Source organism: Coffea arabica, chromosome 3c (assembly GCF_036785885.1).
Source record: "Coffea arabica cultivar ET-39 chromosome 3c, Coffea Arabica ET-39 HiFi, whole genome shotgun sequence".
NCBI lineage: Eukaryota > Viridiplantae > Streptophyta > Magnoliopsida > Gentianales > Rubiaceae > Coffea > Coffea arabica.
The window spans coordinates 34,393,769-34,421,133 of record NC_092314.1 but is presented as its reverse complement, the minus strand read 5'-3'; the positions used below and the strand labels follow the sequence as shown (position 1 = coordinate 34,421,133).

Sequence of the window (27,365 nt, the reverse complement as noted above, 5' to 3'; positions counted from 1 at the left end):
TTTGGATTTAAAGGACTCGCTAAAATCCACTCGCCTGTTTGGATAACTTACATTAAGATTTGAAATCTAATTCATGACTTATTTTAAGGGATTTTGCACGATGTTGGCTATAAAAAAGGGTAAATCCATTAAAAGTTTTTTTGAACAGACTAGTTAGGTTAATGATGGGGTAAAAATCCCCCAAAAAATAATTTTAGGAATTAAAACGATTGTATCACTATAATTTAAAGAGAAAAAGTGATAATAACAATATACAATGCTATAAAATAAAAGAGTATTTTTGTCAAAAATTTGTTAATATGCGGATTTGAATTACCTAGGGAGATAAAGTGGCTAAACGATAACGTTAGAGGATAAATTAATAATAATAATATAGTTTAAGGGGGTAAAGTAATAATAACTTTTTTTAAAATTTTGGAGTGTTTTTAGGGGTAACTATAAATAAAGTTGTAAAAAAAACTTGTCTACTAAAAATAAGTTAGAAAATTTGGCTTCCAAACATAGCCTTAATTTTTTAGGGAATTAACAGTGTAATCTGTATCAGGATAAATTTAAGAGAAAATAAAAAAAGAATAAATCTCATATACACTGACAGTAGATACACGATCACCATTGGATCTATGATACATGTACAAAAGTTGGACTTTAAATTCAAATTTTGCTTAATTATCATTCATAAAAACTGACAAGGTGTGCACTATTAGTGTAGGAAAGATTAATTTTATAAACAGTAAATCTTAAAATTTGGTGTAAATAAATATAGGAGGGAACCTAGTTAGTGCTTTTATTGTTTAAAAAGGTTGGCATAAATTCTTAAATGCCTTTGCCTTTAACCTTTGGCTCAAATAATTTGTAGATATGAAGTTTAAACTAGACTATTTGTACTACAGATTTAGTAGAGAATAGAAAGAATTTTGATGCAAATATAGAAGAGAATCAAGTATATTTATTTTTTTTGTAAATTTTTGTTTTTATTTAAAAAGTTTTGTGTAAATTCTGGTGGAAACACAATTTACAAAGAAACAAAAAAAAATAATTCCAAATATAACTGATCATTCAATTATAAGCGTATCGTGACCTAGGTTGAGTTAATGTATCAACCCTCAACCTTGAAGGGGTTACTAACAAGTTAATCATGTCGATCTACAGATTGACAATGCAACCCACTTTTATACGTGTCATAATTGAGTCGACTCAATTGTGATATAAATATTTTCGTGTCACATTTCATTGAGATTTTTCATAAGTCGTATTTGAAATTACCAATCCTAGAATTTAGTGAGTTAAGTGTTAAATTTGAATTTAACAATAATATTTTATTTCATAAGTTGTTGTATCAAATTAGTTTATTGTAGTTTTACATAATTTTATATTTATATTTTAGTTTAAACTTCTATAAAATTGTCTCTATGGAGTTTGGATTGTAGTTTTTCAAAAAAAAATTCTATTTTCTATAAATATTTTTAAATTATTTTTTTATTTCATATATATATATAATCATTATAGTATACATATATTTTTTTTATAAAAACTCCTAAAGATAATAATTCAACAAAACCTCGACATTGATCAAGCGTAAGATACACTCGTTATAAAAGAGTTCATATTTAAGTAAACTCGATTTTTAAAAATTCGTTGATTCGGATTATACTGAGTTTGTTTGGACAAGTCAAATTTGGTTTGCAAAATTTGTTTTCACAAATCCCAATCACCTTTTTATCTTCCCAATCACCTTTTTATCTTCCCAATCATCTTTTTATCTCACATACATCACATCACAAAAAATGCTACAGTAAATATCTCAAATAAATCATCCAAATAAACTCTTATCCAAACAAATTTAATATCTTATCTCGTCAAATTATATGGTACAATTTAGACCATTAAATCTTTACACATCATCTCCTGCAAGTTTTGGCCGTGATAAAAAGCTTGCGACGTCCAAGAACATGAACAACTACTCTTCTTTGTGGCCAGCAGCTCTCGATAGCTGAATTAATATCAACCCCACATAATCATGTTGATTTGACAGAGGTAGACCTGCGACCTATTGAATAGACCCTTAAGCTATCGACTTTTTGGACGAATTTCGGATTAAGGGCGGCAGACCCGTGGTTTATCACCATGATTTGGTCAGCCGTTCAATAATACAAAATGTATGGTCCAAATTAAAACATGGTTATAACCACGTTTTATCCTCTTAAAAAATACCTCATTTTTTGCTTTATCCCATAATATTTAATTTTACTCACTTAACCCCCTTTAGGACAAAATTACCCTTGCATTATTTTGACTTTTCATTTATCTTATTTTTCTTTCTTTTATTTCTTTTTCTCTTTCCTATTTATTTAATTTTTCCTCTTTCCCACAAAAATCTTCACCTCAATGATTGAAATTAAAAAAGTGGAATTGTAAAGATAAATCTTCTCCTTAAATGATTAAAAAAATATTCAAATCACTTTCATAAAATACAATTTTTTTAGCCTTTCAATTCTTTTAATTTTGGATTTTCCTCTTTCCCTTCTAGTTTCTAATTTTATTCCCAAGAAAATATTTTAAAATAAAATTGTGACCTGATTAATAATCATCAATTGAAATTTGTGACACGTGGCATTATACAAAAAATTAAAATTAGTTTTTGATATCTTTTAAACCTTTACTCAGAAATATGCAATTACAAACTCAAAACAAAAATTTTCGTTAAAATGAAATTTCTATTGGGAAGGATAAAAGAGAGAAGAAAGAGAAAAAGAAATAAGAAAAGGAAAACAATTTCATCTTATGATATTTTCTTGAGAATAAAATGAGAAATTAGAAAGGAAATAAGAAAACCCAAAATTAAAAGAATTGAAAGGCTAAAAAAATTGTATTTTAGGAAAGTGATTTGAATATTTTTTTAATTATTTAAGGAGAAGATAGATCCCTGCAATTTCTCTTTTTTAATTTCAATCATTAAAGTGAAGATTTTTGTAGGAAAGAGGAAAAATTAAATAAATAAGAAAGAGAAAAAGGAAGGAAAACAAGGTAAATGAAAAGTCAAAATAATGCAAGGACAATTTTGTCATAAAGGGAGTTAAGTGAGTAAAATTAAATGTTAGGGGGTAAACTGAAAAATGAGATATTTTTTAAGGGGATAAAATGTAATTAACCCTTAAAATATATATACATTTGATACTACTACAAACATGTACGGCTTATTTTGTACTAATAATTTTTTACAATTTTACGTCCATCTAAGCCTCCAAAGATTTACTGTTTATTCATTCAAGCTCTCTTTTTCGCTTCTTAAATTTTACCTCTTTTTTGTTAAAAATTTTAAAAAATATATACACAATTTTTTTCACTTTTAATGAGTTATAATTGGTTGAGAATATGGTATATTTTTGTACTAACCTATTTCGATTGACATTAATGTGTTTGAATAGTAGATTATTTAAGATAAATTTGTAAAGAAAATATTATAGCACTTTTTTAATATAATATATGTAAAATAAAAAATAATTAAAAATATATTAATGATACAAATAAATTATTATATATAAATATGATGTAAATAATGTATAATCTAAACAAGGTTCGTGCTGCTGTTTCCACTTGAAACCAAGACCCGTCTCGTTATAAGAAGATGATGATGGACTACAAGAATGATGATAAGGTTGCATTCATAATTTTTCACATTAATACGTGGAAATTTACTTCTAGATGAGAATAATTAAAAATACAAAATACAAAAAACAGATGGGTTTCCTTCCCCGCCGTCGGGCCCCCAGGTATTGGGCATGGGGCCCTGTGGCCTTTAGCCCATGGCCCACTATTTTTAGCCACATGTTTGAAACTTTGATGCGGTGGTGCTTATGTAAGCAAGCACAACAAATCAAGAACGAAAAGAGTTCTAATGGCCCTCCAACTCTTATCTAGATAAAGTTTTGGCCTTGTAACAATTAAAGATAAAGGTTTAGCCCTCGATTTAATAAAATAACATATTAGTGGCCCTTCTGTCAAATTCAGTAGTTAACTATGACGGGAAATTTCATCTCGTGAGACGCGCGACCAAATATGAAGGGCATTATAGTCTCTAAAGGATAGTTGACCAAGCAAAGAGAGAGTAAAAAGGTAGCTTCTTTTCTTACCTTAAGTTAGAGCAACAAAAATCTCTATCCAGTCAAAGTTGGAGCTAAAAATGCAAAGAATGAACAGTTCCCCTTTATCGGTGTGCAGATGTGAGAAAGAGACTAGGGTGATTACTTCGTGGACTTCAAAAAATCTTGGGCAAAGATTTGCTGTGTGTGCAGAAGGTTGCTGCGGATATTGGGCATGTTGGAGATGTACAATTATCATTACTGGATAATTGTACCAAACCAAAATTTCGACCGCACCTGACCTTAGCCCCCATAGGACAGTGTGTAAGTATTCTATATGCACCTGAAGCAGCACTTAGTTTTAAGTCATCGCAGGTTATATAGTCATGAAGAAGACGTACTATCGCTATTTCCCCACTGGAGTTGGACTCTTCTTGATGAGTTTTGTGTTAGCTAGCTTAGCCATGACCACCACAAACGTTACCACTGATCAATTAGCACTTGTTGATTTGAGAGATAAAATCACTTCAGATCTGCACCAAATTCTGGCAAAAAACTGGACCCTTGCAACCTCAGTTTCTGACTGGAGAGAGTCACGTGCGGCTCTCATCACTACAGAGTGATTGCCTTGAATATCTCCAAATTGGGTCTTACTGGCACAATTCCTCCCCAGCCGAGGAATCTATCCTTTCTAGTGTCACTGGATATGAGCTGGAACAACTTCCAAGGAGAACTTCCCCATCAATTGACCCATTTGCGCAGGCTGCGGGTCCTTAATCTCACCGCTAACAAGCTAGGTGGATCTATTCCCTCTTGGGTCGGTTCCTTGCAAAAACTCCATTACTTTTCTCTCGAGAACAACAGCTTTGCAAGTTCTATCCCACCTTCTATCTCCAACATGTCCAATCATATTCGCCACTTCATTTCTGCCTTTACAACCCCTCCTACGCCGGCAATTACCACTTTCGCTGCAGCGTCCGGATGGAGTACTCTGATTTAAGTCGCATTAGGGTTTTACAGCAAAGGGATGGAAATTGTTGGAGGAAAAATTGTTGGTGAAACTGTTTTTACTCTGTCTTGGTAAAGAGACAATAGTGCCCTTCATATTTGGTCGCGCGTCTCACGAGATGATGCTTCTCGTCATAATTAACTGCTGGATTTAACAGAAGGGCCACTAATATGCTATTTTGTTAGATCGATGACTAAAACTTTATCTTTAATTGTTGGAGGGCTAAGACTTTACCTGAGAAAGAGTTAGAGGGCCATTGGGACTCTTTTTCCAATCAAGAAATAATTGCAGAAGCTTCCATTACGTTTCTACACAATTTCAATTTTCTCTTTTCAATATTTTAATGTAACAAAGTCATCCCATATAAACTTTTAGAATGTATCAATTACCTTTGCATGATCATACATTGAATTAAACTAGAAAAGGCACATGAAAAATATAACGTAATAAGAAGAGTTAAGCTGATCTTAAAAAATTATTTATGACAAATAGACGAGATAAACCATAATAAAGCAATTAAAAGAATTAGGAATTTAGAGTTCGATACTTAGAAACGTTTAAGAAAAATAGAAAATTCTGCTTCTTAAAATTAGGATATTCATTTTAGATTGTTTTAGATGCAATAATTTTGTGTAGTTCATCATTACTACTGGGGGATATTTTTCTTCTTTTTTTTTTGTTTTTTGTCAATTTCAAATTCTTGTTAAAAGTTAAATTTGTCATTTCAGTTTCTTGTGCCCCAAGTGTTTTCAAACATCAAGAAGTTAGATATTCATTCTATCAATTGTTCTTTCATACCTACTTAAATTATTCCTTCAAGTAACTTTTTAAGATAACTTCATTATTTTAAAGGATTTTATGTTATTCTTTTAATTGAATTTTTTCAACAATATTCATGAGTCATGCAAAGTTAATTTGGTAACTAAAATGCTGTCTAGCATTTCATACAAATCATTTTTTCAATTTGTACTAACATGTTCCGGTGAGAGTAAAATTAAGGCGGTAGATGTAATATTAAAAACCTTAAAGGACCCAAGTGAAATAACTAGCAACATCAGAAAAGATTTCTACAATTATCCTAGAGAAGAAGTGTGGACGAATGTCTACATCACAAAACCAACGCGAGCACTTCTTCTTAGAATCTTCAGTGATCTGACACATTAATTTTATCCTAAAACAGTAGTAGGAGTCTAGGACAGTCCGTCCCTCGTTGTGCAACCGACAACCCAATAGTTTTGCACATGGAATCATTTTCTTGTACAAAAATAATTGAACGGTTACCTATGTATGTCGTTTTGTACACATATATAAAGGCAATTATCTTCATTGTAGTTGTAACAACCTATCTTTAGGCACTTAAAAATGTGTTATTTAATGAATATCCCTTAAAAAAGTAAAGTTCAAATGAGAAAAAGGCAAAATATAATAGATAATAATATGAGTATGAATAATAATATAGATAATAATATAGAAAAAGGCAAAATATAATAATTTTTTTTATCTAACAGCCTTAATACACTAAAATTACATTTAACCTACTATTTGAGACACATAATCACAATTATTACATTGCTTACATTTAAATACTTTCCTAAATTAATTATATTTTTTTAACAGTCTGTCTAACAAGTATTTATAGGGTATTCATTAAAATATATTTCAGATGTTATTTTTTTGAAAATATAAGATTAATTAGAAAAAATAAATAAATACAAGAGAGGATAGGGAAAATTAAATATAAAAAGTATACAAATATAAGGGAGAATAATAATTATTAGTATGCGTATACATATGATAGGTTATGTGAATATTAAGTGTATTAACAATTACGCTAAAGGTACTGGTTAGAAAAATCATTTTTTTTAAAAAAATAACTTTTGAAACTCCCTCTTAATGGGCAGACAATAATCAAACTGTTAAAAGCCTATTATGAGAATGGAATCCAATAGTAGATTAAAATATGTATATCAATGAGTCTCCTAAATTGCCGTTTACAACATTCATAAAATATTTTGAAATGGTAAGAAAAATCATACTTCTGAATTATCCTAAAATAGAGAACTGAATGGTATACCAACGCCAATAAGTTTCACGGTCACACGTTAGTTCACAAGCCTTTTTGTGGCAACGGGTAGTCCATTTCAATGATTGGAAGATAGGACTTATATAATAGGACCTACTGAAGGTATATTATTGTTCGCCTAGATTAAACAAATCAATTATTTATGGCTATTTTAAGAAATTGAAGATGACCATTTTTTTTTATTTTTAATTGGTGAAGCTGCCTTTTATTCATCAAAATTGCCAATCTACATCACCTAGGATTCTGAAAATCAAGAGGAGTATGCCATCCATTTACTAGCACCTTAACGTGCCATATCCTTAAAATGAAAATGAAGAATGAGATGCAATCAAGAAAAGACTTGAGTGGATAATAGAAAAGGGTGTAATAATTGATGAAATGAGGTGCATAGTTGGAAATAAGTACAGATGTGGGATATTCTTGAATAGGGCAAACTTTTTCGTATTCCATCCCTCTTCATAGTCGTAGGCCTCACTAGATCGGATCATTCGATGCCTATTTCATGTATTCTTCACTTAATGCATAAATTGGTTGGGAATTATGATTAAACCTCCACTACATCATGGTTGTTGCTATTAAAAGATGGTGTCAAGTCAATCAACGTTAATTATTAAGATCTTAAATAAATTTTAAGATTTGAAATACCTTTTTAAAAATGTAAACAGTACGATTACATAATATGTGAACTTTATCTATGCACAAAGGGTTAATTCCACTTTGTCCCCCCAAATTTTGAACGATTATCCACTTCAGTCCCTAAACTTCAAAATAGAACACTTAAGTCCCTAAACTTATAAATACCTTCCACTTAAGTTCCTAAACTAATAAAATGGGACACTTAAATCCCTAAACCCTTATAAAATGGGACACTTCGACCACCAACGGCATTCAAGATTTGTTAACAATTTTCCTTGAGTGGGAGGTATTTATAAGTTTAGGGACTTAAATATCTCATTTTGAAGTTTAGAAATTGAAGTGGGTAATCGTCCAAAGTTTGGGAGGACAAAGTGGTATTAACCCATGCACAAATGCGTTCCCAAATTATATATATTAATAAAGTTACTCGATAATTATACTTTGTAGCTTTAACTCCATAAACTTTAACTTTAGTCACCTGATTTTTTAGAGGGTAACATTAAAACAACTTGTAGATCTTCAAAAAGGACAAAAATGCAAGATCTTCATGTATCAGGTTCAATTCGTACTATAGCCTGAATAGCATGAAAGTTTTAGTCTTGAAGAATTTTACACATTTGCATACCTAAAAGGGCTAAATATATAGAAATGAATCCTAGGAATGTAATTAACAGTGCGACAAGCAAATAAGAATAAAGCACTTAGTCTTTTTTTTTTTTTTTTGACACAAAGCGCTTAGTCATTTCATATTTGGATGTCCCATGATTCGTTATCTTACTTTCGGTATATCTTTTGTGTCAAGGGACTATTAGTTGTAGGATCACCTCCATGGGTGTATCAATCATGGTGTGAGGTGAGTTGTTCACTCAATCTGGCATCAATTAGTACATTAGTAGGTGTTGTTTCTCTTTGGAAAATTAGTTCATAACTTATTTGGTCCTTCAACTTTTCATTTATGAGATTTAACTTCTAAAATTTTAATTTTGTCAGTTCAATCTCTAAATTTTTATCTTTTAGCCAATCTAGTCCATTTTGAGATATTTTTACTGTAGCACTTTTTATGATGTGATGTATGTGAGATAAAAAGGTAATTGGGAAGGTAAAAAGGTGTATTGAAAATTGTAATGATGATGTAAGCAAATATATTTAGAAAAATAAAGGCCAATCCAAACAAACCCATAGCTATTAAATCAAGAAAGGTAGTTTCTAGGAGGGGAATAAGCTTAAAGATCATTACTATGTTTTCAGATCCCATACAGTTGAAATTTCAGAAAACATTTAATTTGACTCAAAGGCATACTTGGTTAAAGATAGAGTATATGATCTAAAAGTGCTTAAATAAAAGTTTAGGGACTAAATTTGGATTGGAGAAAAAATTGAAGGATTAGATAAGCGAATTTCCCTTTATTTTCTTCTTTTCATAATTTCTTTTTTCAATCAATTTTATTTGACAATAACAACCAATCTCCTGCCAATTTGAGGACCTCCCGTGTTCAGAAGCAGAGAGTTTGGGCAATGCTTTGAAGTTTTCTCATCTGTTTCTTTTTTCTATCTCATTATTATATCTAATCCCACTGAACAGTGAACAGCAATAAGTAATTATTCCGCTCAAAAAGTTGCCCATTTCCAATCTGGATATGTCCTCAGCAATTAATGCCAGATTGCCAGCACCTTATCACTCTTGCTTCACCACCTACTGTTACATGAAAGCTACTGAGCTTGTTGCAACTAACTTCCCACAATTTATATACCAAACCACAGGATATTCAAACCACATTTGTGATTTAACAGCAGAAGCTTTACAAGTCCAAGAAAAGAGATTGAAAAAAAACAGTTTTTTACTAGCAAAATTTTAGAAAAAACAGTTCTTTATTGTAAACCCTCTTTCAAATACCAGTCTTTCCTCTTCTCTTCATCCTTGGTGTTGACTGACCATTGCTATTAGCTAAATCCTGTTTTTTTAGCTCTTGAAAATCAGGATTTCTCATTCTCTGCCTTGGGAAAATTGCACATCTCAAGAGGGTTGAATTGAACCCCGGTTTTTGGTACCAAAAATCGACCTTTTGATCTGTTTGGTTCCATTTTACATTCTTCTTGCAAGATTGTTGCTTTGGAGTGAAAAATAGCTTCATGGTGTATGAGCTTCTAGCCCTTTTAACATCTGAATTTACTTCAGCGGACCTGTCCCCGATGCAAGATTTATTGTGCTTAAAGAGGTGAGTCTTGATATTTTTTCATCTAGGAATTTCTCAAAGTGATGCAGATTGAAGTTTTCTTGAAGAATGGCTGCTTTGGTACCTGGAGTATTATTGAAGCTTCTGCAGCATATGAATACAGATGTAAAGATTGCTGGTGAGCACAGGTCATCTTTGTTGCAAGTGGTGAGCATTGTGCCTGCACTAGCAGGCGGTGAGCTCTTCCCCAATCGGGGGTTTTATTTAAAGGTATCAGATTCTTCCCATGCCACTTATGTATCTTTACCTGATGAGCAGCATGATCTTATTCTTAGTGATAAGATTCAATTAGGCCAGTTTTTACATGTTGAGAGGCTTGAAGCAGCGTCTCCGGTGCCTATTCTCCAGGGTGTTAGGTTAGTCCCTGGGAGACACCCTTGTTTGGGAAGCCCTGAAGATATAGTTGCAACTCATTCTTTAGGTTTCCTTAATAATAATGGTGATTTATCTTCAGGCTCGAAATCAGTAGATAAGGGTAAATCACAGACAAAAGAATTAAGGAATGAGCATACTGGGGTGAAGGACATCAAGTCTTCACCCGTGAGATCAAATGGAAGTACTAAAGAGGACAATCATGAAAATAAAGCTACCCCTAAATTGGTTCGATCTAAATCTCAATTGTCAAAGCTGAACGTGAATTTAGTGCAGAAGAAAGATTTTTTGGGGAAATCAAAGTCTTCGAGTTCGAGGTCAATTCCATCATCTCCAACAAGTTGTTATTCGTTGCCGACTTCTTTTGAGAAGTTTGCTAATGGAGTTAAGCAGCAGGCAAAGATTAAGGGGTTGGACAGGTTGGAGAAGGCTACTGCTAAAGTTGGGTTACGGGAAAAGGTCAGTCCTGTTCGCACGGCTAGTTCATCCGTGAAACAAGTTCCATCTGGAAGTTTGGGTAGGAATGCAATCCAGGGGATTGAGCTGGGGCCCAAGGCCTTGAGAAAGAGCTGGGAAGGAAACATGGAGGTGAGGAGTAGAGAAAGTCCAAGAATGAAAGCCATCAAACAGGATTTGAAGCCAGAAGCTCGGAGTACTTCAGTATGTCTCCTGCTTTTATAGCCTATGATTTGATTTCTGAATCTGCAACAGAAGAAAAATTGAAAAAAAGGGAAATCTTCATCTCCAGTTGATTGTATTGATTCTTTTAAGTGATTCAGTTTCAACTAAATTGAGAGTGCTAAAAAGTTGCTTTGCTTAAGTTGGCATGCAACAGTTTTTATGAAGTGTATTTACTACATGGTGTGTAGCTTGGTTGTGTGAACCATTAAGACAAGAATCTGTATGCTTTCAATACACGAGTTAGTGAAGTTCCTAAAAACTTGTATATTTGAATGTCTAAATGGTTTAAAAAGAATTATAGTTTTCCAACTGTTAATCCTTTTCTGAAGTGAATAATCCATCTTGGTACTGTTGTCATAATTCATTTTGACATATTCCTTTTGGAAAGCAGTTGAAACGTGACACCTTTGATTTCTCCAAATCCCTGTAGGCTCCAAGAAAATCAGTTAGCGAAAGATTACCATATAAAGAGGAGCAGAAAGTGACATCATCAAAAGCATCAAAACTGGAAAATAATACTCATTCATCTGCAAAAAAGGCCCCTGCAAATGGGGATATGGTTGATATTGACAAGTCAACCAGGCAGAAGAGCTCTGTTGCAAAGAAACTACCAGGGGATGCTGCTGCTCTTGGATTAGGCGGAAACTTCGTAAAGGTTTCTCTAACTAACAGAAGATTTACAGATGGAAGTGTCTCATGGACTTCACTACCTCCATCAATAGCAAAACTTGGGAAGGTATGATATTCATAACTTCTTTGCAGTACAGTGAATTTGCCTGGCCCTTTACAGGTACCTTGTTGTGAATCCATTATAGTTAATGGTATAGCAAGAATCATGCTAACTAATGAAATAAGCTATTTTTCACATAGCTTTGATGTGCATGCGTTTTGCTTGTGATTCTGATTCACTGTGCCTGTATCCTTCACAAAAGATGGTATAAAAGGAAAAGAAAGTGGGTCCTATAAACTTGATCATAAGCTTTTGAGGTTATTTATAATTTCCACTTACAATTTCTGCATCAACACTTTGTTAACAGATCCCTTTATCTGTTCCTGTGAGAGATTTCAGCTATTTGCTGCCACTAGTATTATTGTTTTTTCTGAAACACAGTATGTATGGAAGTTTCTGTTGTCCATTTTGGGACGGCAAGTGACGAATCAATTCGCATGTAGTCACTTTTGGAGAATGATATCTCAAATGAAACTTTTTGATAAATTTGACAGGAAATATTAAAGCACAGAGATTCTGCACAAGCAGCTGCGATTGAGGCAGTGCAAGAAGCTTCAGCTGCAGAAAGCTTGCTCCGATGTATAAGGTACTTCTTACTTTGAATATACTTTTAAAATGAAAACCTATCCTATTGATTCTCTTAAATTTGGGGTTAACTATAATTCCCCTAAACTCCCTGGATTTACTGCAGGCCTGATTATGGTTATTAATTGCAATTCGTCCTGTGGATTATTCACACTTTTTTGCTTGCTTGTCAAATTTCCTGCACAATTGATCCAGTGGTGCTCTTAATAAGTTTATTGCAATTTTAACCTTTAATTTGTATAAGTTAGGCATCTCTATACTAATCGGTGAAAATAATTTATAAGCCATAACAGTAATTGTACTGAACGTTAGAGGCCACCCGAATTTTTTGCTTCTAGATGTTTTTGTGTAAAAATTACTCAGTGAAAGAACTGTTGGTGGGAAAGAGTAGGGATGTTTGTTACTTTGCATCTTCAGTACAACCTGATCCTTGATTTTCAGGTGCTCGGCCAGGTTTATACTAGTACTGAAGGACAATGACAGTGCATAATATGGTTTTATAGATGACGATGTAAAAATCTGTTTGTGGTGGCCTTTGTGAGATGTTGTATGTGAGCTGATCATATTTCTCAACTAACATACATGTAGAGAGTCTTAGTTTTGCACCATAATTCATCTTTCTTAAGGAACTTGGGACTTCTTTTTCTTCCTCCCTGATAAGATGGTTGACTACTTAATTTACACTCTATACTGCAAGGCTTCTGATATACTGCAAGGTACTTTTTTGGCTGTAAATGTGCAAGCTTTCTGTATTACATGTGCACTATCTTTTTTGCATGATAGATTTCTGTCAAGCTTTAGCTTATTGCTTAAAAGCGAGCAAGTTTCTTTGAGTGTTAATTGTGACATCAACAGGTCTTCGGTTCTGGGTCTGATGGTAATGGTTGAGCTTGGAGTTGATTCCAGTCAACAAGAGAAGCTGCACTTGGTGCAGCTACATGGATTAATAGTGGAAAATCTTTTGCACACCGAATTAAAAACTCAGGGCCCTATTCTTTCTATTCCAGTTTTTCCTAGATACAATATGTAATTGTAATGGTCGAGTCAAAGTATACGAATAAATACTTAAGGGAGAGCCTTGAGTGATATTCATTTTGGTCCAAGTTCAAGTAGACTTGAAAAATCGCCAGTGAATATGAGATAGAAATTTTAGCACAGTATGATCAACTGTTTTATCTAATTCTGATGTATCGTGTGATTATTTAAATTTGTTTTTGGCTCTCCAGAAGAGCTGAAGTGATTTCAGGAATTTGACATCACTATCAGGGGCAAGCAAAAATGCTAATTTTCCATTCTGCTTAATTTAATGGTTTATCATGCCATTGTCTCTGTTAAGTTGAGAAAATAATTTGCTTGTTAGTTAGTATCTGCAATATTGCTTTCTGTCTTCTTCCTATGTTTCTTTTATTTGCAGTAAATGTCATTAATTTATCAATGTCTTCCATGATAGTATCCACTTTCCTTGGATGATAACATTTAGATTATAACATGTTTCTTCCTTATAAGTACATTATATACCCAAAAAAGATCAGCCCCACTAGTCGGCTACTCTCACTAAATTTCAGTTCAGTTGTGTAATAGATGCACATATTTTTAACTTTCTTTTTGATTTAGTATTTATTTCAAGCTCTGTATTCATTTGGATTTGGGGAGAATTTGTCTTCCAACTTCTTACTGAAAGGTTTTCCACAGTAGTGTTGCTTTACTAGTCAGATTTCATTTTTACTGTTTCTTGAATGAGTCATAATTATTCGAGTGCTCAAGGTTTTAAAGTAAGCTTTAGGTGCTAGAAAGAAACTGAAGTTTGTTCCTTGGTCCAGTCTTTAACAGATACTAAAAGATCTAATATGTGCTCATTCATGACATGACACTTAGTGAAGACATGTCTGTGGGATGGCGCGGAACCTCTTAGCTACTCAAAAACCATGTTTCTTGAGACAGCAAGGAACATGGTCATGATGTGAAAGGATTGTAATACAGAGAAGAATGTTTTATTTGACATTTAGTTTTAGAAAGAAATGCATACACATTTTCCATAATAGTAAGGATAGAAGTGTTGGATCGTTGTGCAGCATATAGAAGGCCTGTTTGATGATCTTAATTAGCATTATCTATTGACTGTCAATTTGAATGTTGTGAAAGAGTTTTATTCTACTACTTGCATCCAGGAGGTCAAAATATTCCTGCCCACATATTAGCCTGGGATGGATGTTTTGCCATTGGTACATGATTCTTTTTACATCTCTTTGGGGCCACCCATTGTACCAGTCATTTGGAGGAGATTTCTCGAAAAGTATTTAGTGCCCATTTCAGCCAACTCTCCATCATCTTTCTTTGGCTGAGTGTGTCATTCTGTTGCTGACTGATTCCCCAATTTCTAGTGGTTTTCAATTGGTGATAAAGCTAAAAAAGTAATGTTGCCTTATATTCTTCTAGTAGCCTTTTAAAAGTAATTACTAAGTACTCTTTCTATGAGATTAATGCACTTATGCATTACGAATATAGTCATATTTAAATTTTTCCTCAGCAGGTTCATTTCTTACAAATCCGTGTTTGTAGTGGCAATTTGTTACCAGACGTCAATTGTGAGTGTTAAGTAGCTTGTCAAGGTCCAGTTCTAAAATTTTAACCTCATGCATGAGGATGAATACCTGTGTTCCAACCTGACTGAACTCATAGATATTTGCCATGCACCCACCTCAAATAACATGTACGAATTGGCTATGTCTATGCAAAACTTCTTTATACAGGTAATTGAACTCAGTTTCAAACCGCATTTCTGCATTAATCTATGTTAATTTAATTTTGTTGGACAATTTGCTACTAGAAGGTGTTTGACCTGATTTTTAGGAGATCCAGGTGTTGTACTACTGCTTCACACATTGATAGACAACACTTGGATTTCTTACAGTTCTTCATGAGTTGAAGAAATGATCTTTTTCCTGTTTCGTGTTGTTGTACTTCTTATTTGACAAGTGCCGTAAAATGCCTTTATTTTTTTATTTATTAATGGCAAGAGAACAATGTTGAGCCTGATCTTATCCACTGGGTACATTGACAAAAAATGCTTTGTTGTACACGGCCAGATATATAGGATAATGCCAATTTTGATAAGTGGATATCATTTCATATGTGAGATGTTGGAAATGGTGGATTGTTTTCTGTTTCTGCAGTTTTATATCTACAGAAATAAACGTTAATCTGTTCTCTGAGAGTTACTGGATTCTCATGGAATGCTTTTCACTGCTCACAAATTGGATATGAAACATAAACAAATCCATATAAGGTTTATAATTGAGGATATTTTAATCTTCATGTAACTGGAAAATTACCAATTGATGGTAAGATATTAATGTCTATATTTCTTAATTATAGAATAGCTAATTGAATTCATGAAGAAGTTCTGGTCATCATAATAACGTCCAAGTTATCTCTTTCTACTCTAAGGTGCCATGTCCATCTGTTATATTATCTAAACCTAATTAGTAGGTCAATAACTTCCTCCACCTGTTACGTTTCATTAACATATTTCCAACTTAAGATACCGGAAAGCCAATTGGGATAATGCCAATTTTGTTTATTTGGAGTTATTGGACTTTTTAGGACCTGCAATCAAGCTGGGTTCTTTAGTATTTCCCAATATTGTAAAGGGGGAAAAGATTTAAATATTAAGAATATTCTGTTTGCCAAAGTCCAATGGTACTTTTGTACATGCATGTATTGACTGGGAAAACATAGGACAAAAGATATAAGCTGCTTAAGTTTAATAACCTTTAGCCTTTCATGTATCCTATGCACCTTGCGCCTGTCATCCTTTGCTCAGCAAATGCCATTTGCTGCTATGTTGTTATCCTTTTGTCTTATATCTTTTTACTTGTGCCAACCAGTGAAATTTGAAACGAGTGTGACATAAGTTTTGTCATTTCAGTTGATATCTCCAATCTAAAGCATTGCTTCTTGTCCTGTCCAGGCAGTTTTGGAAGTTCAAATTTTCTTAATTCTATGTTGGCCACATCAGAAAGCATGCTTCATCTCTGGCTTTACACCTTTAGCATAGCTCAAATCAGTAAAGAGCATCAATAGTTTGAAGCATAAGGCCTTTTCAAGAAATTGTTTGAATGACACTCTTTGAGGTTCAATTTAACTGAATAAATTGGATGTTGTATGGAGATGAGTCCATGAAACACTAAAATCGGTTTATGATTTATATGCCCATATATCATTCTCTTAGAAGATTAAAAGGTAATGCGATATATTTTGAACTGTGAAGGTTTTTGTTTAGTTGAAGTCATAGATTCCATGTGATTCACCTGCTACTTGTTTACACCTTTAGCATAGCTGAAATCAGTAAAGAGCATCAGTAGTTTGAAGCATAAGGCCTTTTCAAGAAATTGTTTGAACGACACTCTTTGAAGTTCAATAAATTGGATGTTGTATGGAGATGAGTCCATAAAACACTAAAATCGGTTTATGCTTATATGCCCATACTTAGAAGATTAAAAGGTAATGTGATATATTTTGAACTATGAAGGTTTTTGTTTAGTTAAAGTCATAGATTCCATGTGATTCACCTGCTATTTGTTTACAGTTACTTTCCAAGTTACTTTCCACTTTGAGTGGAAAGTATGCCTCAATAGTTGCTGTCATGTGTCTAACTTCCCTATACCTCCATGCTCTTTATGTCTGTCAAGTTCTTCACTTCTTACCTGAACTTCTAAAATAGTATATTAATTGTTTTGCTGCTGGGTAGTGTCTAATATTTTTGTCATTTTGCAGCGCATATTCAGAGTTGCGTTCCTCTGCTAAAGAAGAGAGCCCTCAACCAGCAGTGGAGCAATTTTTGACTTTTCATGCAAGTTTGAATAATGCTCTCCTGGTTGCTGATGCTCTATCAAAAACCATGGTAGCTGGTTCATCTCCAGATAACGAAGAAAATCCCTCTGAAGAAGCGCTAAAGGTAGCATCAGACAGACGAAAACAAGCAACATCTTGGGTCCATGCTGCGTTAGCTACAAATTTGTCGTCCTTCACAGTATGTAGCAAACAAGGCACTTTAAGTCCAATTTCTGCTTCACATTCAGCTCCGAGTTCAAAAACTACATCTGGAAACCAACCAATTTTAGTTCTTGAAAACTCTACAAAGAGTGCAGCCATTAAGAACCAAACTAAACCCCGCCAGACAGCAGTGTCTAAGATTTTCCAATCAGGAATGCCACGCCGTTTGTCAGATGGGCTGGTTGCAAGTCAGAAGGCAAGAGCTTCTTCGCCTCCAAGGGAATGGCTCAAGGGAGATGGGCTTGATGAGGCTGTAGACTTGGCTGACATGTTGAAGATGGAGTCTCAAGAATGGTTCTTAGGATTTGTTGAAAGGTTTCTGGATGCAGATGTTGATACTTCAACTCTATCAGATAATGGTCAAATTGCCGGCATGTTAACTCAGCTTAAGAGTGTGAATGACTGGTTGGATGAGATTGGTGCTAGCAAGGATGAAGAAGAGACACCCAAAATCCCCTCTGAGACGATTGACAGAATAAGAAAGAAGATATACGAGTATCTTCTAACTCACGTGGAATCTGCGGCTGCAGCGCTTGGTGGTGGCTCACAATCATCACCAATGGTTCAAGACAAACTAAAGAGATAATTTCCCTCTACAGGTTTCAGTCACTGTTGCTCAAGAAAGAAGCATGTAGATTGATATTTTACTACACATTAATCTCAGAAACAGGTCAGGGCCCTTTGACTGCAAAGTGGTTAGAGGAGTTCATCTACCCTATTCATTGTACATAATTCCTACAGTGGATTCAGATATAGTTTGAAATCCCTGTAACGGGGAAAGAATATTGTCGTGCAGTTCGAGATACTGTTGTCATTTTCCAAATTTTGAAGATGTTGTTCAAGAACTCTTGAAGATATACCAGTGGAAGTGTAGCGAAAAAACGTTCTATTTTCCAAAGATTGTGGTACTTTTGATGCTATTTTAGATTTTCATTCTAAATAGGTTAGAACATCGTGTTGTTCATCAGCATCATCAATTTGAAGAAGTATTAGGCAAAATAGGTTCCGAGTACTTTTAAATTCAGATTCAACATCAGTTAAATCCTTTCAAATGCTACTTATCAATGGCCTTGGCTAGTCGGGCCTTTGCAAGCCCAGGCTCAGCCTTGGCGGTGTAAATGAGATATCGAAAGACCACGGATACGGATTCTCCACAATCACATGGTGGTTACTAGTTAATATCAATCTAGTGATTTCTCCACACTCACATACTTTCATGTGCATGTCTAAACAAGAATTAACCTCGTAATTTTATCTTTCAAAGTGCAACAACACGCGCTCTTTTTTTTTTTTTTTTAGTGTAAGTAGGAGGATTCAAACTCGAGATCTCTTGTTTACACTCCCTTCTCCCGTACCACCCAGCCTATCCCTCTCCCCGCGCTCTCTTCAAAATAAAACAAATCCAAACATCTCTCATACAAGAAAATATTTTTTCCGATCATGAAAATTTTCGTAATTTCTTTATGTAAGTGGGGGCAAAGATATTAAAGGGAAAAATACGTCAAAATTGCTTAAAAAATTAAAGTCATATAATGATATTATTTTTGTTGGGCTTGTGTGGTCCAACCCATTTGGTGGGCCAAACTACAAAACAAAGCCCATTAGGTTGACTAATATATATATTTTTTTTTCTTGGAAACAAAAGAAAAGCTTCAACCACATCATTCATCAACCGAAGGAAAAAGAAAAAGTTCAGTTGCCATTTTTTGTCTTTCTTGGAGAGAAATGAAGAGAGAGAAATTGGGGAGAGAAGATAGAGACAAAAACAACTTCAATGTCTTGATTGGAGGGTGATTCGAAACCCGATTGTGATGAAATTTTATCCACATGATCCTCTCATCAAACTCTACCCTTCTACTAGTTTATATTTTGGATTTTCTCTTCATTTGATAACACACTTTCAAACCCACTTCTTTGACAGTTGTAGTTGTTGTGGGTGATTTTGTAATAATTTTGCTTGGTTGATATTGGTGATATTGTTGTCATCTAGATATTTCGGGTAGATCTGTGTATTTCTTTTATCGTGATAGTGAAGTTTTTTGATCGGATTAGAACCCGTGATTTTTTTCAATTTGGATTTTTCACGTTAAAAAATTTGGTATCCTGTGCCTTTTATTTTTTTGCATTTTATTATTATTGTTGACATCGTTGCTTAGTGATTTAGTTTGTTTCTATTTTAACTGGTACTTAGGGAAAGAGTAATTTCTTCTGGATTAACTTTGATGTTGTATGCTTGTACCGATACACCTTTCCCAACAAAATGATATCAGAGCAATAAGGTTCGACTGCTCATCTGTACTGGTTAAAATGAATGATTCGGATAGTGGTTGTATGATAAAATTGAATACAATTAATTATTCAATTTGAAAATCTAGAATGGAAGACTACGTATATTGTGAAGATTTGTTTGAGCCTCTTCTATGTGATAAGGGTAGATCAATTGATATGAGTGTTCAAAAGTGTGTTGTTATGTATATAAAAACTGTTGGAATATTAGAAAGTGGATTGGTCAGAGTATTTTTCACCACTTTACCAATGAAATTAGAGCTGATGTACTGTGAAAAAAGTTAGAAAGTATATACGAAAGAAAGATCGATTTAAATGAAGCCTCTTGTTTGAAGCAAATTACTTGAATTAGATGCAAAGATGGTACAAACATGACTGAACATCTCTCTAATTTTTAGGGTTTGATAAACCAAGCAACTACGTTGAATTTGAACTTGGATGATGAGGTGCAGGCTTTGCTATTGTTCAGTTCACTGCCAGATAGTTGAGAGGCAATGGTGGTTTCTATCAGTAATTCAACTCCGAATGGTGTATTGACCATGGCTATAGCAAAAGAGATTGTGATGAATGAAGAACTCAGGAGGAAGGAACATGGAATTGTGAATGAATCCCAAACCCTGGTGATAAAAAAGAAAGAAAGAAGAAGAAGAAGAAGCAAAAACAGAGAATCCTATAACAGGAATGACAGATCCAGAAGCAAGTCTGAGTCACAAAAAAATGATGCATGCTTTTATTGCAAAAAAAAAAGGGGCATTATATGAAGAAGTGCAAAATTTTAAAATAGAAACAAGCTGAGAAAAAGAGCAGAGGCAAGGCAAAGGAAAAAGATGATGAACAAACTACAGTAGTTGTGACAATTCATGATGATATGTTTGTGTTATGTGATGATGGATATGTGAATATTACCTGTCATGACAGTGAATGGGTAGTTGATTTGGATGTATCCTATCATGTTACTTCTCATAGGCATTTCTTCTCAATCTACATTGAAGGAGACTTTGACTATGTTAGGATGGAAAATGAGATCTCATGCAAAGTTGTTGGTATGGGAGATATATATTTGGACATAAATATTGGGTGCCAGCTAGTCTTGAGAAATGCTCGATATGGTCATGATATTCGCCTCAATCTTGTTTCTACGGGAAAACTTGATGATGAATGTGACGCCCCCACTTTTCCCTAAGGCGAACCAAAAGGTATCGGCAGGATGTCTGCCCAACTCTCGCCAGGATTCGGTACAAATCCCGTTCAACCTTAATACCATAACAACTAATGAGATGAAACGAAGTAAGAAAGAGAAGTCGCTTCCATATATAAATATCCAATCTTATACCACAAGTTCAAAATACATCTACTTTTCCAAAATATACAATTTCCCAAAAGATGTCTAGACAAATACATTTTAAAATTCTAGCCAAAAGAGTCATCAAGTAGGCTTTTCCATAATCCCTTCAAGTTCAACTCCTGTTAAGGAAAACAAATATAACGGGGTGAGCGGATGCTCGTGAGGCCAAGAAAACATGCAAAACACGTAGTTCAAATAACAATAACACTTGAACAAGAATGAAAGCTGTAACATTCAAGTAATTCACAATTAATAATAAAACACACTTGATAAGGATACAGGAGCTCTCAGGAGCTGTTTTCCACTTGCTCGATCCAGTACCTTCACGAGTTGATACTCCGTCAATCGGGTAGTTTATAATCCGTAGAACTTCACTTGCACTTTTCCCTTTCACTGTTACTCCCCCTGCTCTGGTCCCGCACTTCTTTTATATAAGGTGACACTATTCGAGTATGCCAAGCGAGATCTCTCCAATAGATCAAGCTTATACACTTTTCTCATGGCTCACCAAGTTTCTCGACCAAGCCCATGCCGGCTCGAGTCGCAAGGGTGGCCGATGGGATTTGGACGTCCACTATTATCACTAGGAGTCGAGGAGATTCACTCCAATCGACATATGCAATCATAGCATAATTACCCATTGCAATACTTCACTTATTACACTTAACAATTCACTTCAAGCAATTCACTTTAAACAATTCAAGTACAATTCACTTAAACGAGAATGAGTGCGATAAAGTACACACTCGACACCGCATATTCAATATACTCAATCAATAATAACAATTAAACATGTAACAATTTTTCACACACTTGACACTCACCAAATCAAGATAAGAGTGAGTGAACGAGCAAGTAAGTCATTAGGCATCCGCTTCGAGATTTTCTTGCAGATCTCCTTCAGCACCTGGACAATTAACAATTATTCTCACTCGCAACTATGTATTTATCAATAAAGAAATTACACTCATTTAGACTAGTCAATACCTCAAACAAAGAACCTTAACCACTCAAAATAAAGGTTCAAAAGTGAGGATTTATTAACACAAGAAAAACTGATTTCCTTCATGAAATCAAGTTTAAAACGGTCAATCAATATCAAAGGATAGGGAAGAGTTTCCAAAAATTCATTTCCCATCGAGTCAGAAAATTTCAGTTTTTGCACGTCAAACTTAGAAAAACCAGAACTTGCACTCAATAGGTCCAAAATTTGAAAACTTTATATCATTAGAATCTTGGTTCAAAGTACTAAAATTTTCTAGAAAGCACCTTTCCAAGATTATATACGGAAAACATTCAAATTTCAGCTCAAAGTGGCTGATATAAGCATACAAGACAATTTTAGTCTTGTTTTTCGGCAATCTTTGGAAATTCAGAAAAATTCACAAAGAGTGAACTAGCCCCTGAAATTTGTAACACAATGAAAGTTCTAAACAAAGCTTCAAACACAACAAATGGAACTAAATTCAGAGTTTTGAGTGCCAAAATATAGCAGCTCAAAATTGGCCAAAATCGAAGACAGTTCAGTAAATTTTCCAGGTTTGAAGAACAAATTTGGCACATCATTTGGGTATCGAAATGGTCTTAGAATAACACCAAATTTGATACATTTCAACTTCCATATGAGGGCTACTACTCTATTAAATTTTACGTAAAAACTCGTACGGAAAGGTAGTTAACAAAACTACCAAAGTTCAAGAAATTTCCAAGACAAATCTGTCTTCTTGTTTTCTTTTCTTTTTCAAATACTTTGCACCATGAAATCAGTCCCATTTTGGTTAATTTGTGAAACCAAGGTCCAAGAAACATTTCATAAGCAATTCATAGTTGGTTGACATCAAAATTTCAAAATAAAATATCTCACAAACTACCAAACTAGTCAGCCAGCAAAAAAGAAGGGTTTTCCAGTTTTGTTGCAGTTTGGAAATTGAACCATATATCACTCAATACAACTTGGAATTGTGAATGGTTGGTGACGTTGGAAACTAGAATCATAAGGCTACATTTCATCAGAACAAATAATTTTCAAAATCAATTCAGAAGTGAGATAAAATAGAGACACAAAATGCAGCTTCTACCTTTCTCTCGGATAGGCCATCAGAACAGGGCAACAATTTTGCCGACTCACTACGGCTCACTCATTTCGAACCAGAAAGTGAATTTTATACCATTGGAAAGTTACAGATGTCTAGTTTCAAATGCTACAAGCGTCACTTGATTTTGACGTCTGTACAAAGAGATATATTCGTTCAAAGAGACACTATTCAGACTGCCTGAACACATTTTCAGATTTCTTTACATTTCAAAATTTCAAGTTTTGCTCAATTAATTCAAATGATTTTTGGTAGAAACTTTCTACACACCATATACAACATATATAAATCAGTTTCACAGTCATTTGAGCATAAAAAATTCGAAATAAAGGCACGGCAAAAACAGGACAGATTTGGCCATCATCCAAGTGCAATCTTCCTTCGATTTTTCTATCGTTTCTCACCATAATCTTTTCATCTACACACATAACAATCATATTCAAGCAATTACTCTTCAAGCCCGCTACCTAGAATTCACCTCAAGACCTTTACCTAAAGATTAAAGGAATAAAAATAGATTCCTCAAGTCCTTTACTTAGTTTCATGCTTAGGGTTCAAACCCTTGCAATTGAAGCTCCAACTTTGAAGAAAAATGGAAAGATTAGAGGAGATAATGGATACCTCTTGAGCTCTTGAAAAACCAGAAATTTATCACCACAAAAGCTCCAAGAAACCGCAAGATTAAGCCTTTCACCAAGCTAGAGTTGCTCTCCAAGTGATATGTGAGTTGTGTGGAAAATTTGAGGTGAAATGGAAGCAAAATTGAAGTGAAATGGAGAGAGCTCTTCTTCTTCTTCCTTGGAGTGTTTTGGCCGGCTATGGGAGGTGAGGAGAGAGAGAGTGTTTAATGAATTAAGCTTCTCTTGGAAGCTTAAGTGATTTGTGGTCAAAATTTGTACAAAAGTCAACTATGAATAGTACTCGCGCGCGCGTTTCACTTGTGTACTAAACCTTCAATATAATTCCTTAACACTATAATTATTCACTCTTAGTAGTCTAAAATAAATTTCTTAAATCTCCATTTAACCGTTTCGGCTTGATATATGTGAACTGCACGATAAAGCGAAACTTAAAAGAAATTCTTGTAACGATAATATAAATAACTAATACTACGGTAAATAATCATAAAAATAACTATTTTAGAAATAAAAACATGAATCCTCACAATGAAGGTTACCATAACTCGCAAGGTGCAAGCAAATGAAAACTTAGTAAAGAAAATCTCGTTGTTGCAACGAGAGTACCCTCTACTTAATGCAAGTCAAGTTGGGGAAGGGAGAAGTGAATGCAGTTTGTGATTCTTCCATTGACCCTTGGCATAAGTGACTTGTGCACATGAGTGAAAAAGAGATTTAGACACTTAATCATAAGCAGTTTCTACTTGAAATCAGAGGTAATGCACTTAAACCTTATGTTGACTGCATTTATGGGAAATAACATAGAATTGCATTTCAAAATTTTTCTCATTCTAGAAAATTGAATCTGTTAGGGTTGGTGCACATTGATGTTTACTATATGAAAAATAGGTCTCTTGGAGGTGCTGTTTATTTTATAACTTTTATTGGTGACTTTGCTAGAAAAGTTTGGTGTTTTACTTTGAATCCAAAAATCAGGTTTTGGATATGTTCAAAGATTTTTATAGCAAAGTTGAGAGGGAAACTGGCAAGCAGTTAAAGTGTGCTTGTGCTGATAACAGTGGTGAATACAGAGGACTATTTGAAAGATACTGCAAGTCCCATGGATTAGACTAGAATAGACAATACCAAAAACTCTTCAAGAGAATGAAGTAGCTGAGAGGATGAATAGATCCATCACTGTGCGGGTCAGACGTTTGATCTCCAATGCTAAATTGCCAAAATCTTTTTTGGGGTGAGGCAATGAGGACTGCAGTTGATTTAATTAATTTTTTCCGTCAGTTCCTCTGGATGGTGATATCTCAAAGAGAGTATGGACGAGAAAAGATGTGTCCTTTAAACACTTAAGAGTTTTTGGTTGCCGGATATTTGTTCATATTTCCAAAGATGAGAGGTCAAAATTTGATGTAAAATCAAAGTGACATATTTTCTTGGGTTATGGACATGAAGATTTTGGCTATAGATTGTATGAGCCTATTGAAAAAAAGGTGATCAGGAGTAGGGATATTGTTTTCCTTGAAGATCAAATCATTGAGGATATTGATAAAGGTGACAACCTAAAATTCTCAGATGACATTCCTACTAGTTCAAATCTAGATCCAGATTCAGTTCCAGTACCTGTTGATTTTAATCATTGGGGAGGTAACACAGAGCAAAGAGAGGATATTAATGGTAACGACACTACTGATGATGAACTTGAGCAAGAGACACCATCAACTCCACCACCACCACCACCACAAGATGAATTTAGGAGATCTATTAGAGAAGGGAGACCTTCTAGCAAATATAATCCTAATGAGTATATGTTACTGACAGATGGAGGAGAATTAGAATCTTATAGTGAGGCTCTCAAGTATGAGAGGAAAGAAGACGTGTTGCAAGTTATGCAAGAAGAAATGATGTCTTTGCATGAGAATCACACCTATGATTTGGTAAAACTGCCTAAGCGCAAGAGAGTACTAAAAAAATAAATGGGTCTATAGGTTGAAAACTGAAGACCACAGTTCACAGTCAAAATATAAGGCAAGATTGGTTGTGAGGGAGTTTAGTTAGAAAAGAGGTAGATTTTGAGCAAATTTTCTCTCCTGTAATAAAGATGTCGTTAATTTGGGTTGTTTTTTTGGAATTGTAGTTTGTTTGAATTTGAAAATTGAGCAACTTGATGTGAAAACAACCTTCTTACATGGTGATTTGAAAGAAGAAATTTATATGAAGCAACCAGAGGAGTTCAAAGAAAATGGTAAAAGGAACCTTGTATGTCATCTCAGAAAGACCTTGTATGGATTGAAACAGGCACTAAGGCAGTGGTACAAGAAGTTTAACTCCTTCATGACAAACCACGAGTATCATAGGACTGCATATGATCATTATGTCTATGTGAAGAATTTTTCTGATGGTGATTTTATTATTCTCTTGCTGTATGTTAATGACATGTTGATTTTTGATCATGATGCTATGAAAATTGATAGGTTAAAAAAGGAGTTAAGAAAATCCTTTGCAATGAAAGATTTGGGTTCGGCTAGACAGATTTTTAGGATGAAAATCTCCTGGGACAGGCAAAGTGAAAAACTTGTAGTTATCTCAAGAAAAGTACATTGAGAAGGTGCTTGACAGGTTTAACATGAGCAAAACTAAGGAAGTATCTACTCCACTTGCAGGTCACTTCAAGTTAAGTATTAAACAGTGTCATATAAGTGAGAAAAATAAACAAGACATGAAAAGATTCCTTATGCGTCGGCTGTTGGCAGTTTGATGTATGCTATGGTTTATACTAGGCCAGATATTGCTCATGCAGTTGAAGTAGTCAGTCGGTATCTTTCCAATCCTGGTAAGAAGCATTAGAATGCTGTCAAGTGGATCCTCAGGTATCTCAAGTGAACTTCCATATTGTGTTTGTGTTTCGGCAATGGTAAAATTATGTTAGATGGGTACACCAATACAGATATGACAGGTGATCTCGATAACAAGAAATCCACATCTAAGTACTTGATGATTTTTGTAGGGGGAGTAGTATCATGACAAAATAAGTTGCAGAAATATATTGCCTTTTCAAACATAGAGGTAGAGTATATCGCGACCACTAAAGCATGAAAAAAAACTCTTTGGTTGCAGAAATTTCTTTAGGAGTTTGGTGTGAAGCAAGAGAAGTACAATCTTCAATGTGACAGTTAGAGTGATATTTATTTGTGCAAGAATTCTACATTTCGCTCTCGATCCAACCATATTAATGTAAGATATCATTGGATTCGGGATGTGTTGGATTCCAAATTGTTGGTACTTGAAAAAGTTCACAGTGATGATAATGGTGCTAATATGTTGATTAAGATATTGTCTAAGGAGAAGCTCTTATTTTACAGATAAGAGGTAGGTTTGGTGGAACCCTCCAAATGAGTTGGAGAGGGATATTATTGGACTTGTGTAGTCTAGCCCATTTGGTGGGCTAAACCACAAAACAAAACCCATTAGGTTGACTAATACTTTGTAAGGTCTGAAGACAACCTCTTTTTTAGGTTACCACACAATGGAGCAGTTGATAAGAAAGC

General features: G+C 34.3%; 1 protein-coding gene across 2 annotated transcripts; it reads left to right on the top strand.

Annotated features, from left to right (window-relative positions):
• The first annotated feature begins 9,286 nt into the window (after positions 1-9,286).
• Positions 9,287-18,362, top strand: LOC113734951 (uncharacterized). 2 transcript variants are annotated; one of them, XM_027261734.2, is made up of 5 exons: positions 9,941-10,251; positions 10,690-11,073; positions 11,525-11,830; positions 12,319-12,410; positions 17,186-18,180. In XM_027261734.2, the coding sequence occupies exons 1-5, from the start codon at positions 10,090-10,092 to the stop codon at positions 18,048-18,050; spliced, it is 1,809 nt and encodes a 602-aa protein (XP_027117535.1). In that variant the 5' UTR covers positions 9,941-10,089; the 3' UTR covers positions 18,051-18,180. The 2 variants fall into 2 exon arrangements, with proteins under 2 accessions (XP_027117534.1, XP_027117535.1); XM_027261733.2 differs by having other exon boundaries at positions 9,287-11,073; positions 17,186-18,362.
• Positions 18,363-27,365: the final 9,003 nt, after the last annotated feature.